General features: G+C 34.3%; 1 protein-coding gene and 1 pseudogene across 3 annotated transcripts; both read right to left on the bottom strand.

The window, feature by feature from the left end:
• Positions 1-2260: 2260 nt before the first annotated feature.
• LOC124839173 (protein LIGHT-DEPENDENT SHORT HYPOCOTYLS 5 pseudogene) lies at positions 2261-3809 on the bottom strand (annotated as a pseudogene).
• Positions 3810-4071: 262 nt separating this feature from the next.
• On the bottom strand, positions 4072-16074 carry LOC124839172 (Rab3 GTPase-activating protein catalytic protein). Of its 3 annotated transcripts, none has more exons than XM_047314911.2 (22): positions 15741-16074; positions 15585-15628; positions 15395-15458; positions 15018-15132; positions 14845-14912; positions 14659-14756; positions 14191-14362; positions 13290-13503; positions 12643-12754; positions 11594-11703; positions 11374-11466; positions 10413-10541; positions 10124-10257; positions 9436-9525; positions 9243-9316; positions 8141-8273; positions 7970-8041; positions 7054-7093; positions 6260-6549; positions 5012-5189; positions 4734-4945; positions 4072-4616 (listed from the first exon to the last, which is right to left on the bottom strand). In XM_047314911.2, the coding sequence occupies exons 1-22, from the start codon at positions 15822-15824 to the stop codon at positions 4320-4322; spliced, it is 2823 nt and encodes a 940-aa protein (XP_047170867.1). In that variant the 5' UTR covers positions 15825-16074; the 3' UTR covers positions 4072-4319. The 3 variants fall into 3 exon arrangements, with proteins under 3 accessions (XP_047170867.1, XP_047170868.1, XP_087948229.1); XM_047314912.2 differs by having other exon boundaries at positions 8141-8270; XM_088092103.1 differs by lacking the exons at positions 14845-14912; positions 15018-15132; positions 15395-15458; positions 15585-15628; positions 15741-16074 and having other exon boundaries at positions 14191-14351; positions 14659-14745.
• Positions 16075-17078: the final 1004 nt, after the last annotated feature.

The following is a 17078-nucleotide window of genomic DNA, read 5'->3' as shown; positions in this document are numbered from 1 at the left end:
CTTTTTATAATACATACATACACATGTACGTATATATATATATATATATATATATATATATATATATATATATATAATAAATTAATTTAGGTTATATTCTAATAGAGAAACTTCTAGCTTATATTTTTACTTTCAATTTATAACTTCAATAATGGTCCTTTTGAAATGGTCTTTGTCTGGGACCATCTCAAGAAGCATGTGCCTTAAGAACAAGGAAAAAACAAACCCTAAATCTAATGAAATCCCAACCAACACAAAATTCTTCATCTCCCCATCTCTCTCTCTCATAAATGAAGCATATTTTGTTTTCTTTTTCTTTTTCAAATGCAAAGAGATAAAAAAAAATCAGAACCTATGTGAGATTTTCCTCCTGGTGAACCTTATGATATTGATTTCACTGACCTATGTATTATAGCATAATAAATAAATAATATACTTCATCACCTAATGGATGTTTTGAGGGTAAAATTGGAATGAGATATATATATATATAAAGAGAATGAAGAAAAGGTGAAGAGGAGAAGAGACCGAGGAGGTGCAATGAGTAATGAATAAAGAAAGAAAGGAAATGTTTATATATAATTTTTATTTTAGAAAAAGAAGGGACATATCCCAATTTTCTTTTTGACTTTTCAGAAATTGAAATGGTTAAAGTGGTCACCGCACACAATAATAATAATAAAGAAAAAACAAAAGAGAGTGAGAAATAAATTTTCCTACACGAAATTATAATGTGGTTCCACAAGAGTCTACAGAAAGCGAAAGTTCATGTTAAATTCAAAAGCGTGTGAAATATTTCTTTCGAAAGAAGAACCAAACAAAAAGTAATACAAAGACATAATTTATATACATTATCATGAGTACACGAATAATGATATATGGTCCAAATTTCCAATTAACATAAAAAAAAAAAGAAGGTGGATTTGCTTAGTTTATTATTTTCTTTATTAACATGTTAAAAAGCATCTATTCTATATAGTTTAAAGAAAGTATATTTATCTTTTTGAACTTTATGAGTTGTATTTAGTGAGGTGTCGTTTTCAATTGATCGTATCTGTTTTGTTAAAGATGATTTTGCTTAGACAGATAGAAGATACTTTTATTGATGAGTGATACTGCAATAATAACAAATGCAACATTGCAATTATAGAATTTGAGAGTTATGATAATAGAAATGAATGAGTGATAGTATATAATATATATAAACATATAAAAGGGGTTGGCTAATGGTCATTTTCACACTTAGTTGGTGGTTACCAAAATAAAATATTAGCAGCAATCACAAGGCATTACTTTTTTTTTCCATTGATGCATGCATCTATATCTTTTCTATTAGGTGTTGTTTTCACAGAAAGATATGTCAATTATAGATATCATATGAGAGAGAGAGAGAGAGAGAGAGAAAGGATAAGGCATTGGAGATGATGAAATAATGCTATGCAGAAATCAATGACAAAAAAATAAGCCAAAATTATAAACCAGAAAAACAAAATCATACCACACCAAATCTTAGATCAAGTTGCAAAAGGGGCACCTGAAACAAAAATATTGGTGTAAAATCTAATGATAAGTGCATGTGTGTATCACTGGTGATGAGCCTGGGACCATTAAACACTGTTGCATGGAGTGCTATAAAGAAGATTATACCTTCTAATTGACTCATTCTCTGTTGTTCAACACAACAATGACTAAAGGGAAAGAAAAAAAATTAAAAATCTAATTATCTAACTATTCAATTCTGAAGTGACTGTGATTATATATTATCATAAAGCAAGGGTCAATTCCTATGAAATAGCCCTCTTATCTATCTATATCTATATCTTTGACAATATATCATGGATTAAGACATCATTGTGATTTTTTTTTCAAATCTGTTATGTGATTGATAATGGAGCTTCATCAGGTCAAGACAAAAACGAAATGTAATTTCAAACAAAGATGGTCGATGTTCTTGTTAGTTTCCTTAATGGAATCATGAAAGAAACTAGCAAGAACAGTAAACCCCAGAAAGGAAGCATGAATAAAAACAAAGAACTGAGTCTAAATTCATGAAAATGAAAGCATTTAGTTCCTTTACAATGGACTAATTCATTTGAGTTCTTCAATCATAAACATAATTAACCCCTTTCTCCCCAAAACAAAACAAAATAATAAATATCTCAATTGAGAAGAAACCTAGCGATGAAGTGCCATGTGAAATACAACCAATAATTCTAGTTGAACAGTTGATAAAGACTAGAATGATTGAGCATGAGACAACTATGGAAAAGCATCATAATATAATAATATAATAATATAATATACAACTTAAATTATAATAAGCCGTGTAATTTAGAAAGCTAAATATAGGTATAGCAAGTAACCCTAAAAAATGGTAAAAATCAATAAGCAATGATTGAAATTATGCTGTGGTTGTGGTTGTTGTTGAAGAAGGTAAACTAGCACTGGAAGCAGCATCAACACCAACGTTACTATCATTGTTGGCGCTCACTTGAAGAACTATACTAGTGGCAGCACCACTATCACTAACCTTAGACACTCTTGTGGTGCTTCTCTTTCGCTTCTTCTTCTCGTAGGGGACCCCTCTGGCTTTGGCCTGGCCCTCCTTCACTTCCTTAAGGTAAATCATAACAGCCTTAGCGCCGAACGGATTAGATTCAGGGCGACCGCCATTTTCTTCGTAGGCTGCTCTGAGTCGTCCGATAAGAGCGTCGAGACTGCCCCACGCTTGTTTGAGTGGACAAGCGCAGGGTGCAGGAGGGTTAGGGTGTCCGAAGTGGGGACACCCGGACATGTGGACCTTGGTTTTGCCAAACTGGTCCAAGTACTTCAAGAATTCAATGACGTGTGCTCCACTGCACCGTGCTAACGTCAATGGGGGCTTGTGGTTGTGCAGGTACTGAAAGAAGGTGTTCCAGTCTCGACGCTTCTGGGATTCGTAGCGGCTTGGTGGTGGTGGTGGCGGTGGTGGTAGGGCTGGTGATGATCCTTGAGATTGTGGTGGAGCTGTGGGTTCTGTGGTAGATGGTGGTTGGGGTTGTGATCCCCCTGATGATGAGTCCATGGTGAAGGGCTTGTAGAACACTGAGGTTGGTTGAGTTTAGGTGAGTGTGTGTTTTGTGGTGTGATCTGAGAGAACAGTGTTTTTTTTTTTTGTTGTTTTGGATTGAGGAAGTGAGGTTTTAGGTGAGTGTGGTTTTTGGTTTTGTTTTGGGGTATATGGAAGTGAAAGAAACAAGTTTTGTTTTTGGGGAGTGTGAATGAATGAGAGGGTGAAGAGGGTTTGAGGTTGATGTTTTCATGGGAAAGGATTTCTGGCTTTTGGTTTCTTTTTCATGAGAAAGAAAGAAAGAGGGAGGGAGAGAGGAGAAAAGTGGAAAAGGGAGCATTAAATTCACTGTTTTGGTCTTTGGAGTCAAAGAGAAAAAGCCATAGAAATAATAATAATAGTAATTGAATTTGGACAATAAATAACAATATGTATCAATGATAAAAAAAATACTATATGTGGCTTTTTTTTATTTGTTCAGTAAGAAGAATAAAAAATAACTATGTTCGACAAAAGGGTTGAACAGTTGCGAATACCGTTTTGCCAATTTTTTTACCAATGTTTTTGCTTTTTTTTTCTTTGATCGTTTTTGTTTCAAGCTAATTTTATGATTTATTTAAAATAGACACTTGACCATTCGTTAATATTTTTGTCCAATAAATGCAATCTGATTTTTAAACAATTTAAAAAGGTATAATGAGCTGAAAGGTCAAATTACCAACCTGTGTTTTGTAAGAATTTTTTAAGACAGAAAAAAATTCTAATGGGACACGTTAATAAAAATAAAAAATAAAATTAAGGATAGATGAGTCTAAATGAAATCTCACAGTGACTTTTTTGAAGAAATATTACAAAGAGGCGAAATAAGCTATTTTTGTCAAATTTAGTAATAAGATACACTTTTAAAGCAATTAAATAACATCTTAAGCAATTATAAAGAGTGTTTATTGTGTGTTTCTCACTTCCCCAAATGCATATACTGAATGTCAATCCTACTAACTATTGCGACAACTGCTCTTCAATTGAATATCTCTGTTAATGTTCCTGAATCATTTTTTACAGAAATAATGGTATTGTAAAATCCTCAGTATGTATAAAGTTTCAATTACATTTGGATCCCTCTTCTTAGAATTCAATCGACAACCTCTTTTCAATTCAGGGCAGGATTCAATTTTTGGGAGGAGATTTAGCAATGATTTAATTATAAGACAGATACCATATGTGACTAATTCCTAGAACTAAAAATTTGTAGCAAAAAAAGACCATAAAATTAATCACCCGAGACAACAGAAAGTGCTACACGTAGGTCATTAGACGTCCCACATATATACATTCTGTAAGTTTGAATTTCTTGTTGAGAAACATTACCACTACGAGCTGCATAGTGATTACCACTCACTCTATCACGCAGCGAAAAAATAATCTCTCTGACGATTGGTTCATGGCCATTGAGAAGATTTCCCATGCTCAACACTTTTCTCCAAGATTGGTTAGCAGTAGGAGGAACAAACATATTTGACAACACTTCCCTCTCAACGTCCCTTACTTCTTGTTTCTTGTCAAACTCCTGCACAAAGATTGCACCAAAGATAGCGGAAATGCATTTCAGTTCAATGCTAAGAAAGATTGGAACGTTACCCAAATCAGGAAGGGTATTTCAAGGCATATATTGCAAGCATCTCACCTTTTCACCACTGTCCTCTGTGAAACCCTTTGCCGTTGTTTGAATATAAAAATTGTAGTAATCGCTGAAAATTTCTCTGGAAAGTCGTGGTGCTTTTAAAAGCTTGCGATGAAGGGAAGCTGCAAGAGTCAGTAACTTCTCAACTCGTTCAAGAGTACCAGTTAGTCGTCTTAAGTCTTCAATAGTCTCACTATCTCCGGACAAGCGATTTACTGCAAGAACATGTAAGAGTATTAAAAAATTATTCTTTTCCAATGAAGAGAAAAATAAATAGATACCTTGCAAAGGCCTCAAAGCAGATGCCATTGTAAGGTAAAGTTGCTGCATCTCAGTCTCCATCTGTTTCAGTTCTCCATAACTAGTCTGACTTAGTGTGTCGGCAGCTGCTCTGAAGGCAGTACACACCATTTGCTCAAGTAATTCATGTGGTTGCAGAGTTTCAAGGTAATGAAGCACCTGGAAAATTGAAAGCATAAAAATTTATAGCACACAATATACACAGTGAACAGCATATCTCAAGCAAAATCCATATACTTATTATATAGCAATCTATTTCTTCTTTACATGAATATACAGTGGCAATTTTTGAAAAAAGAAAACTCATTTGATTATTTGATCACAAGAAAATGTTAGAAGCGAACAATAATAATTTAAACTTTTATCTGTCTTTCATGGCCCTCAATTCACCAAGGGCATCCAGTTTACCCATAGGACCTGCATTCCAAAAGTAAATCTTCTCGTATAAATATGGATGAAACTCATCAACTTTGAGTGCAATGACCCACGAAATCAGATAAAGATGCATTTATTGCATATATTTTTATTTTAACTTTAAAATATAATCTATATATTCAAAGATATTTATTTATATCAAATTTTAATTGTACAAAAATTAAATTGGGGTGATACCGGTTGAGAAAAAGATGACACAAAATTGGATAAGGTGATTTGAACAAGTAGAATTTTCTTCAAGGATTTATTTCTAATGAAAATTCTCTGGTTGCTAACCAGAAGACCAACAACCTTTAAGCTGATATAATTTTTATGCCCATTCATTCCTACCAATGTCCGTAGAGTTACATCAAATGACACAGGCCCATGAGTCACAAATCAACAGGGACAACGACATGGCACTCCTATTCAAAACTGAAGCACGCCTCTCATTAGACCGGATTTTAGGATTTAGAAGCTGTATCAAATTGACTTAAATTTCAAGATTTAACCATCCCTTAGCGGATCATCATATTTAGTTGTCATTAAAAGAACGACACATTTCATATTCACATCAGAAACAAAAAGGGGGAAACGATCAGGGCAAAGCTCCTATTATCATTAAGATCCTCATGATAGATCCACTAGAATGAGAAAACAAAGAAATAGCTGCAAAGTATAAATGGATCAGCTTTCCCATCAATATGGAAACCAAGTAACAAAAATACTATTATTCTGGTATAAATTACTCGGTGCCCAAAAATATGTATAACAGCAAAAGCAAAATAAATTTAAACTTCCAGAACAATACTTACTTTTTCTCCTTCCCTATTCGGATCAAGAAGAGGCTTCTGTTCAGAAGCAGGAAGAGCAGGTGCACTATTCCAAAGCTTTCTCCATAAATTTCCATGCTCAGACATTCTCTTTGAAAGTTTCCCTTGTGGAGGCCAACTATCTTTTGACTTTTTAGTGTCAAGAGCACTGGATGATGATGATGATTTACTTTTCTCAGGGTCATCATACTCTTCCCAATCCCCAGGTGAATGCCACCGAATAAAATCTTCAAAGATAGCATCTGGATTTGCCGCCTTAAATGCTGACATATCTAGTAACAAAACCATTATTGGTCTCTCACATCATATATTGTTATATTGAAGAGAATTTTTGCATGAAAAAAGTTCATTATACCCACACACATACATACAGTTCCATTTGGTTCAGAATAAACTAAACTAACGGTACCAAGCATATTTAGAGTCAATTATGTGGGATTGAGTTAGACCCAAACCCAGATTCTAAGAGTATGGCATGGTGAACATAACCTCATGAGTGAAAAGAATAGATTAATGAAAACGTCATTCCATTATACTGATGAGGCAGATACATCAAATTAGAAAGCATTGTGCACATCATCTTCTAGTAAATATGCAACTATACATTTAAATTATTTTTTAACGTCTCACGCATTTGCTTCAGAAATCAGAATTAACTGTATTCTTTTAGAAAACAAAAAGGAACTTGAGACATTATCAATAACTACCCAGTGTTATTACCAACATATATTTTTATTACCTATCCATTACCAACAACAAATATATGCAATTATTACCTGAAGTTAAGATATCCCTTTCCAGCTGAGCAGAGAAATTCTGAAAATAAAAAGGAATTGCTAATTAATGATGTAATATATGAAATAGAAGTGTGGAACATCCATCAGTCCTGCTGCATCCCCTTTTAGTTTTAGATTGAAAGCAGAAATATGCATAAATTAATCCGATGATAATGAAGCTTCAAAAAATTCAAGAAAGGAGATAAATATTTGGTGTTTGGTTTTTTTTTCTTGTGCGACTTTCAGAGTTGCCTTTGAAAAGAATAAGAAAAACCTTAATCTTTTAGGAACTTAGGTATTATGGGATGTCTAAGTCCCCCCACAACGAATAATATGAGATGTTTGGGGAAGTATTTAAGTATTTGGTTCACCCATTTTAATAGTTAGCTTTTGAGGATGAGTTCCACAAGTAGTGGGGTGCTTATCAAAATCCCAAGCCCAACTAGACATCACATGTCACAATATTGTTTCTGTGATTCATATTTTAGCACATCGTAGTTCCTTGAATACTTGATACAGCCATCAATTTCTGTGCATAACAAATTTCACAGCTTGGTCTTTTCACTTTACTTAGTCAACCTCCTGTAACAGGATTCAGCTATCCAAAAAGAAATTTTAAACATCTTACTTTGCATATAGAATACAGGACAATTTAATCCATGATCAAACGAACATATCAGGGTCAAGATAGGGAGCGATAGATATCAGCCTTCTTCTAGAAAAATGATACTAACTTTTAGCAACAATGATGACAAAGAACAGGCTATACTCCTTACATATAACCTCATTATTCAATGGATCTTGTTTTCTCATTTACCCGTGTGTGAAATGTAAAGAAGGTCTATGAGGTCTAAGGCTCTAACTTTTATAACACATGATTGCAATTATTTTATGCATTGCATGCGTTTGAGCTTACAAATGAATCACCAAAGGCTTCAACAGCTTTAAGCCTCTCCTCATGCATGTCTTCTGTCATAAGTGGTGCTTCCTGTGGCATAGCAAAAAAGATAAAGACATTGTATTGCTCAAAAATTGGTGAACTAATATTACATGAAAATGCCAAATATTATTTGGATACAAGAACAACCTGTGTATATGGGGCATGCATACTTTGATGAGACTTGAGTAGCATCATAGAATCAACAATACCAGCAGAACCTCTCCTGGTCAAGTCTGAAGTTTCTTTGTCATTTGACAGCTGCACGTCTTCGAGCTTTCTGCTAAAATCATATTTTTTTCCACAATATCATAAATCATCAGTAGTTGAAAAAATGCAGCATTAACATAGAACCAGACACCATTTGTGCTAGAAAAATTTTCAAGGATATTATAGTATACAATCGTGACATGAATTACAAGTGTACAAATCCGTAATTATTCTTAGTAGCAGATATGTCACACAAGAAAAAAAAAATAAACAGTTGTGAAGTTGAATTTTCACTACCCAGAAGTTGGCCAGTAGGAGAGTATGCACACTGTACCAGAACTAAGATAGACCATCAGATCCCCCCAAGTCAAAGCCAAACTGGTCTTGAAGTGAAAGATTCCAAAACCCGAATATCACTAAAGGAATACAATTAAATGTGAACTAACTAAAACTAGTATAAAAAGAAAATGCTATATTATGTGCCATCCATCAGTCAGCCTAAACCAATTAGAGTCCTAAACCAGCACAGATTAAAAAACGAGCTACTGGATAAAAAGAACATAGTTTTAAAATCACTGGTTTTTAAAGCAAAAAGAGACCCTCCCTCCTTTTTTCAGGGAACACCAAGGTTGCTGAATTTTTCATCTAGAAAAATAAATAATTCACAAGGATCTAAATTAGTTACAATAGCCACTTTTTTCTTATCACTTGACATGACCAGAGAATGTTTTCATGCCCAATAAATAAAACCAAACCTCTCTCTATTCCCCTCTTAGAATATAGAGGAAGAAATCAGCTTCTAAAATCAAACAAAAAAAGGAACAAAAGGTCCCCTTATCTAACCAATATACTCTAGGTATATAAATAAACAAATATGGATACATATATAGAAACTTCAAAAACTAACTTAACTAAGACCAGTAATAAGTCGAGACAAAAAAAATGGACGAAATCTCCATAAGAGAGTGAGTTGTTTATATAAGCAGTCAGAAGAGAGATACAAACAATAACAACCGAGCAGGCTCTCACTTGCTAAGTTCACCTGTCAACTTTCCCAGAAAAGTCATCACTGGAGGTCTGTATACTGAATGAGTCATCACCAACTACACTTTCATCCTGTTATTCAATTAAGACCTATTAACACCCAGTGAAAAAAATACTGTAAAGAGAATACAGTGAAGTAATACAACAATTGATCTAAACCAAAACCAAGAGAGATAAAACCAGTCTGTGACCTCACTCATGGAATCTATTTGATCCAAACTTCCAATACAGTCTTGATATTCCTCATTCAGCTGGCACTTCCTCTCAATGCATATTGCAAGCTAAATAACAAAGCAGAAAATGTATCAATTTTGTCAATATGTGCTATATAATATATAAAGGCCAAAACATCTGAGCTCACTGAAATATTTCTAGCTTTTCTTATAATAACTGATCTAGGGTACAACTCCACAACAACAAAAGCCTTATCTCACTAGGTGAAGTCGGTAACATGAATCACATGACACCAACTATGACCAAGGCGTTGAGGGTGCATGATAGGAGGAGAGGAAAAGGGTGACCTATATTTGGAGGTAGTTACCATTCTCACATGTGAACCTTGTTTTAGAAAAGTGGATGACATGTAGAGGACGTAGTTATTTTCATATCCTGTGAATAGGAGTTGAGAGGTGACTCTCTTTGAGAGATCCTGGAGTTCTATTTTCACTACCCTGCAGTGGCATTTATGCGATAATACCGGTTGCTTGTTTATCCCTACTTCAATTCTGCATTTTTGTTTCTATTTTGTAACGAAGTACATATGACATTATCAAGAACCATATTTAGCAACATAAATTTGCACATAAAATATAAACAAAGCAAACAAACACACAATGAGTAGATTTCAGTAAAGATTCCTTATAGATAAAAATAAATTACCATCTGAAGTTTTTGATTAATCAAACAAGTGGACAGGTCAATTGATCCATTAGTTGGCATCCTGGGCAATAGTTGTGACTCCTCCCAACACCACCTAACCTCTCTAACAAACTCTATCCATAGCGCAGCAATAGCTGACAGACCAAAATTGGGTAATACAAATGAATAATATAACTACAAATGAGATATCTCAGAAAATAAATTCTTAATAGATGAACAATTTATTCCTACTCTCTTAATTAGGTTTAGGTAATACAACAAACAAACTATATTTACTATTGGCAAATACCCCGTATATTGCAGTTGCCAAACCAAAGAGAATGTAAACAAAATTGTGCAAACAGTGAACCAAGAGGTGCGCCTTTTATTGCTCGAGAAGTCTTATATCCACCATCAGCAAAATCTGAGAATTGTACACCTGCAGACATTACATCACTGATTATAGTAAAATAATGTGAAGTACCAACATTAAATTTAACACTACATTGGAGGCCATTTCGTCATCCAGTGTCCCAAACTAGGTTGCTTTTAGCAGATTCATTGATGATAGATTGCATGTAGATATAGAATCTAATGGACCGAGCCTAACTCAATTCCAACAACTATCTTAGGAGGGGGAAGGATTGATCAATTCTTGTAAGGAGTGCAATCCTAATATTCCTAACTATAGAGGAATATCTATAGACACCCCTTGATGCCCAAGACGAGACACCTATGGCATGAAATTTGTAGAATGACACATCTATGACAAGCCCGACATCCACACAAGATGGGTTTTGATACCATTTTAGAAAAAATCTGCCTAAATCAATCCCAAAAGCCTTGGATGGGAGAAGACTGACCAAGCCTTATAAGTAAGAGTCTTATTTTAACGATTAATGAATTAACAAACAACAGCATATGTACTTGAGTATTTACCCAAAGTGGAAGGCAAATAAAGGAGTAACAACTACATACACTCAATATACCTAACTATTGTGGGATATCTTACACACCCCTCCGTTATAGCACAAAGCTTGTAGAATGACACATCTGTGAGAAGCCCAATAGCACGACAAAATGGGTTTTGATACCATATTAGAAAAGGATGTGCAAAGAGCAATCCCAAAAAGCAAACTTGGGAAAACATTGACCAAGTCTAATAAGAAGTAGGCTGGTGCTCATGTTTTAACAATTGATGAAATAACAACAGTGTAAGTACTTGAGTATTTTCCTAAAATGGAAGGTAACAAAAGTAGAGTTTCACATACCATCAATAAACAATTCTTTCAACACACGATCTCTAACGGTTGGTGAAGGTATAACCATTGCCGATTTTATATTATCAGAACCTGGATTTTCTACTGCAAAGGGCCAGAAAAAGGGGAAATAATGAACCATGTGCCAAAATGCACTACTAACTTTGAAACACAAACCTGCATGAATAAGTGAACTAGTACACCATAGAATGCACCAAAAACAAATTCAAACCTGAAACAAAATCTTCCATAAATTGTGCCTCAAATGACATTTGCAATGCATCAACCAGAAGACGCAACTCAGAAGAAAATCCAACCGGATTCCCAGTGGAACCTTGAAGTCTATATGTAAAAAATAATACCACATTATTCAATTTTATTAATTATTTAAAAGAATAACAATTCAATATTACTGAGTTTTAGAAGTAATTAAAAAGCATAACAAGTCAATAACAAATTAAATGTATCTATTAAATATTGCTAGTAGGGGTGGAAATAGGTCGAGCTTAACTAGCCCTGGGCTTGACCTTCTTTAAAAAACAAAGTATGAATCTGGTCTATTACCTCTTACAGGCCTTTTTTTAAGGGTCGAGCTTGATTTGCATGAAAGTCTACCCTGACCTATAAACCTGTTTAAAACTGTTTTTTTAAAAGCTTTTGAAAGGCTAGTGAAATTATTGTATTATTAGGCTAAATAAACTAATTAATAATTTCAATTTTCACATATAATATGTATAGTTGACTTTGTCATATATAATTATCTATATACAACACAACAAAAATAAATTACAGATTTAAAAATCTAATTTTTTATAAGGCCCTTAAATAAAGTATAAATTTATCTTTCAATAGTCTTATGATCTTTTATGGAGTAGTTAATCATGTTTAGTAATTAAAAAATAATATATGGTTTTAATACATATAACAAATTTAAAATAATAATAATACAACAAAAAATTATTATTCATATTTACTTAAAAAGGTTGACCTATAAGCCTAAAAAGTTTTTTCATAAAAGCCTAAGCCTGACCTATTTTCTCAAAATAATCCGTAGTCATCAAAACATTGAAGAATACCAAAAGATTCTTGAGTGTTATAAACATGCTGAAGAAAACGAAATTTTTGTCAGTTGTAAATTGAACAGTGATTCGAACCACATTGAACCTTATAATTATTTACTAAAACACTTTGAGCAACAGATATCAATTAATAAAATAAGCAGCAATTGTTCAAGAGAAATTTGGTTTCTGTGACGCAAACAACTTAGAATTTGGTGTAAACCTTAGAGAGATCAACCACTTCTCAGCTTCATGCGGTGAAGCATTTTCCAGTTCAGCCATTTCCATAGAATTTTCAACCATCTTCTCTGACCATATTGCAATCAGTTCAAAACCTGCATGCGGCCCAACAGTAACTTAAATGGTTCTGGAATTGATATCAGATCAGAGAGCTTCATGAAAATAATGAAAGTTGGAGAGGTTTTATTACTAAAAAAGACAAGACCTAGACTAAAAGCACCCAAAAATAAACCCATAGTCACCAAACAAATTTCTCTAGGGGACAAATGCAAATAGACAGAAAAAAGAGTAAGAAAAACTAATCAAATATGCTCTTAGAGTTTGGGTTTCAGGACTTAATTCAACACAGGTGAGAATTACCCAATTTATAAGCTCTATTTAAGATAAATTTTTAGTCTATGCAGATTCTGTTTAAGGCATATCTATAGTCTATATTGAATCTCTGAAAATCCTATATGTTTTGGCTCTAAAGTCCCATGTGTATTCTTTGAACATGGAAGAATCGCTATACAGTAAAGCCCCTGTTTGTGAATGGTTAAGTATCAAATTCACCAAAATACCTCTAATGAAAGCATCCAATCAAGAAGCTCAGCTATTTTTACCTACAAAACCCTACATCCTAGAGTTTACCTTTAACAGGATCTTCTGCAGAATACCACTCACTCCAAGAACAATCATCATCCCACTGCATCCCATCAGACATTTCACCAGTAACATTTTCTTCAGATTTGCTAATTTTGGCAGCTTTCATGTTGTCGTCATCATAGGGAAGTGTTCTGAATGTCAACTTCATTGCAAATCGGACTTTGAAATTATGTACAGACAGATCCAATGTGGAGTAGGCCTTCAGCATCAAATGGAAATTAATCATTAAAAGTGAAAGTCAGAAGAACAGTGCAGACATGAAGTCAAAAGTTTATATAGAGCTGCTGGATATAAGACAAATCACAGGAGGAGCTTATTGTGTACCCAAAGTTTACAATCAACATACTTTGTGAAGTAAGCCAGAATATATAATGGGAAAAAAAGAACAAATCACACAAATAATTTTCTCAGAAAGATGAAAACAATTTCTAATTCTTTCATCCAAATATTAATGAAAGAAAAACATCCACAATTTAGAAAAACTGTTACACAGAAATAAAGCTCATCTTGGTAATCCATGCTGACCTTTAATGCATGCACAGGTTACTAAACTGGAAATCCTATTTTGATTAAACAATACCAAAAGAGCCTGTGGGATTCTCCTAAGTTGTGTCCATTTTCATATCCCTCTTACAGAATGATTATTCATTATTCATTCATGTACCAATCACTTATTTCAATTCACGGTATCCATCCCCTTAGGGAAGAGGTTAGACTAAATTGCAAACCATTTGTACCAGTGCACTATATACATTGCCTCGGTTTAAAATAAGACGACCAAGTATAGAAGCACAAAGCAGGGAGCACATACAAAATTAAAAAATGAATGTGTCCCAACTTCGTAAAATCAGATAGATATTAAATTGAACCTGGGAGAGAAACTCACAAACTTAGATACAAATAACTCGTACAGCCCCTCCAAATGCATGAGTTTTATTGGAACCTGACTACCAATTCGATCTGCTTCGAATCTTCTAGTAAAAACAGTGCCCATGCTCTGAATTCCAATATAAGCTTTCCGAGATGGATCATGAACTGGAACAAATGCTGGCCATAAACTATGAACCCAATGTCATGAGAAAGCACATCTCCACTTTAATGACCTAAACTAAACTGGATATTCAACAAAAACTATTTAAACCCCATAAATAATAAGATTGTAATCCCATAACACAGTAACTTCTCTGCTAAAAAACAAGAGACAACACAAACCCAAATATTAATGTGAAACAAGTTGAGTAGTTATCACAGGCAAATATCATACATAAAAATGCATTATAAATATGGTATGCACATAAGTTATTCTAAAGTTTCACTACTCCCTAATCGTTAAAGAGCAATGAACAATGATTACCTTGAACAATTAGACAAAGCAATCGCAACAGCACTCAAGAGCTTGCTAGCCTCTGGAGCATCAAGAACCACACCACTTGCGCTCTGAGGAGCAATTACCTAGGGAAATACGTGTAAAGTAGTGTTTCCTTATCCATAGTAGACCCATTAAATTCCAGTGAAAGGAAACGCGCAGCATTAAACATACCAAAAACTCCTTTACACCAAAACATAACTGCAGATCATGCAAATCAAAGTTCCAGTCTGCAATTTCTCCTACATCAACCAGATAAAAACAATAGATTAAAAAAAACACTTTCCTGAGCCTAAACATCAACCTACTACACATTCCTACCCAACCCCAACCCCAGAAAAAATTACCATCTGGGTCAGTCTTGAAATAGAACTCCATGCAGTAACTTTTCATGGCATACTTCATTTCAGATTTCACCTTGTACAAATTACCGGAATCTTCCAGGAGAACTGCACCTTTTTCCTAGGGGAAAAAATAAATGAAGATGATCACTCCGATCCAAAACAAAAATGGCATAAATTTTTATTTTCCAACAGAAAAGAACGCAACTTCAAAATCAACAAAAACCCCTCCATCAACACCATGTCATTCCTTAAACACCATTGCAAAAACATAATTGAAGAAATCATATCATATCAAACAAGCATGTACACTTGTATAGCAAGACTAATTTGACACCAATAGCATTCAAATTATGCCAGCTTCTGTTATTTCCAACACTTACCAACAAATTATTTGGTGCATTAGATATCCATGCCCGTAAAACTGTCTCTATTTCAGAAATAAACCTACAAAAGCACGGAACAAAAACTTAAATTAAGTTTAAGTTAAACTAATCGCATCTTCTATCTATGCATTCGAAGAGCACACACACAACAATGTGAACTAATTAACAGCCAAACGCAGAGACACACCGTTCCCACGAAGAAGCGACAGTGAAATCATCAAAGTGCTCAACCTGGGAATTCATCAACACGGAAACGAATCAGCACGTCTAAATTCGATTCAAATTCAGGAACCAAAAATAATTTAGATTCATTAACTTTTTTGCAATGAAAATGTACACTTACTTCTGCCTCTTCTTCTTCATGTTCGGTGAGTTCATCTTCAGTGGTATCAAAGTGGATCTTCCTGCTAGAGCTGGAGGACGTCATTGAATCCAAAAATTAGCACACGGTTCACAGAATGCGAAACGTTGTCCCCAAAATCGAACGATTCGATTCGTTGTTTCTCCGACGAGATCAAAGCATTGCAAGCATCCCTGAGATCTGAACTTGAATCAATCAAACCAAATTTACTTTTTAATAATAATAATTAAATATTTTTTGTGTGTGTGTGATGTGTAGAAATTTTAAATCAAGCCAGAATCTATCTATCCTTTGAGTCATAACCCAACTTCTTTAAAGTATAATAGTTTTCCTTTATTTGGTGGGATTTGATAAAGATGTGTGTAACATCCAAAAAAATGAGTAAAACCATATAATATCACATAAATAATATTATAGCTAAGTTCTTAAAAAAAATAAGATGTACGGTTATGGTCGAACGATTTATAAGTACAAATATAGAATGAATGGCTTATAACCCTTTCTATTATGAACGGTGAAATCAAAAGATAAAGTAAACGAATGATTGAACGCTCCCACAAAAGAGTAGGCCAACAACTGACCGAGGGTCCTAAGGTTCGACCTTCACATCCGTCTCTTCCAATGTTTCTTCCAGCAACTCTTCTCTTTCTGCTCTCACCCACAGGTGATCATCGCAATGACAAGGACGAACGAACGGGAATACATGACAAGACAGGAAATAGGGTAAGCTTATGTAATTTAATTCAAGTATCAACATATATTTCACACAATCAACTAAACAAGATAAATCATTAACTCTTTCATGCAAAGCCTAATACTATACTCTGACTGTCGGGACTGTATGAATTCTGTGTAACTACGACATTCGTGCACCCGGGTGATATAGTAACTGGGATACCCTCAACAGCTGTCACACGAGGTTAGTCCTATCTGTCCAAATTAACCATAAGGACTAGGAGCTTCTGTCATTCCCATACATGACTTACCCTTCTCTACGTGAGAAACGAGTAATCACGGAATATCAGGATGAACCGCCAGCTTAGCTTTATCCACATTCATACATTACCAATTCCAATATTCATTTATGAGATATTCCTCCCCGGAATACTCTTTCATAACCAAAGTCATTTCATCTATATCATATTCCATCATCTTTCATTATTAACACCTCAACTTAACCATTTTGAATAAAGATCTCGTAGGATACCAAATATTGGACGTTAGTTTTGAACCTAGAACAAGACTGAAAACTTGGAGTGAGACCGAGATATCTCCAACTCAAAACAAATCAAATCGAGTGATTTACTCACTTGTTGTGAA

The sequence above is a fragment of the Vigna umbellata genome, chromosome 5, assembly GCF_029865625.1.
Source record: "Vigna umbellata cultivar VRB3 chromosome 5, Vumbellata_1.0, whole genome shotgun sequence".
Classification (NCBI taxonomy): Eukaryota; Viridiplantae; Streptophyta; class Magnoliopsida; order Fabales; family Fabaceae; genus Vigna; species Vigna umbellata.
Note: the sequence above shows the minus strand (reverse complement) of the source record. Positions and strands in the feature narration are given on the sequence as shown.

Bases quoted from the DNA above. Each gene is read 5' to 3' on its own strand.
- LOC124839172 (XM_047314911.2), bottom strand. From the start codon at position 15,824: ATGACGTCCTCCAGCTCTAGCAGGAAGATCCACTTTGATACCACTGAA. The intron at 14,757-14,844 runs GTATGTTTAATG...GTATTTCCCTAG, and splicing joins TTGGTGTAAAGGAGTTTTTG to GTAATTGCTCCTCAGAGCGC. The intron at 12,755-13,289 runs GTAAACTCTAGG...GGCCGCATGCAG, and splicing joins TGCAGAAGATCCTGTTAAAG to GTTTTGAACTGATTGCAATA.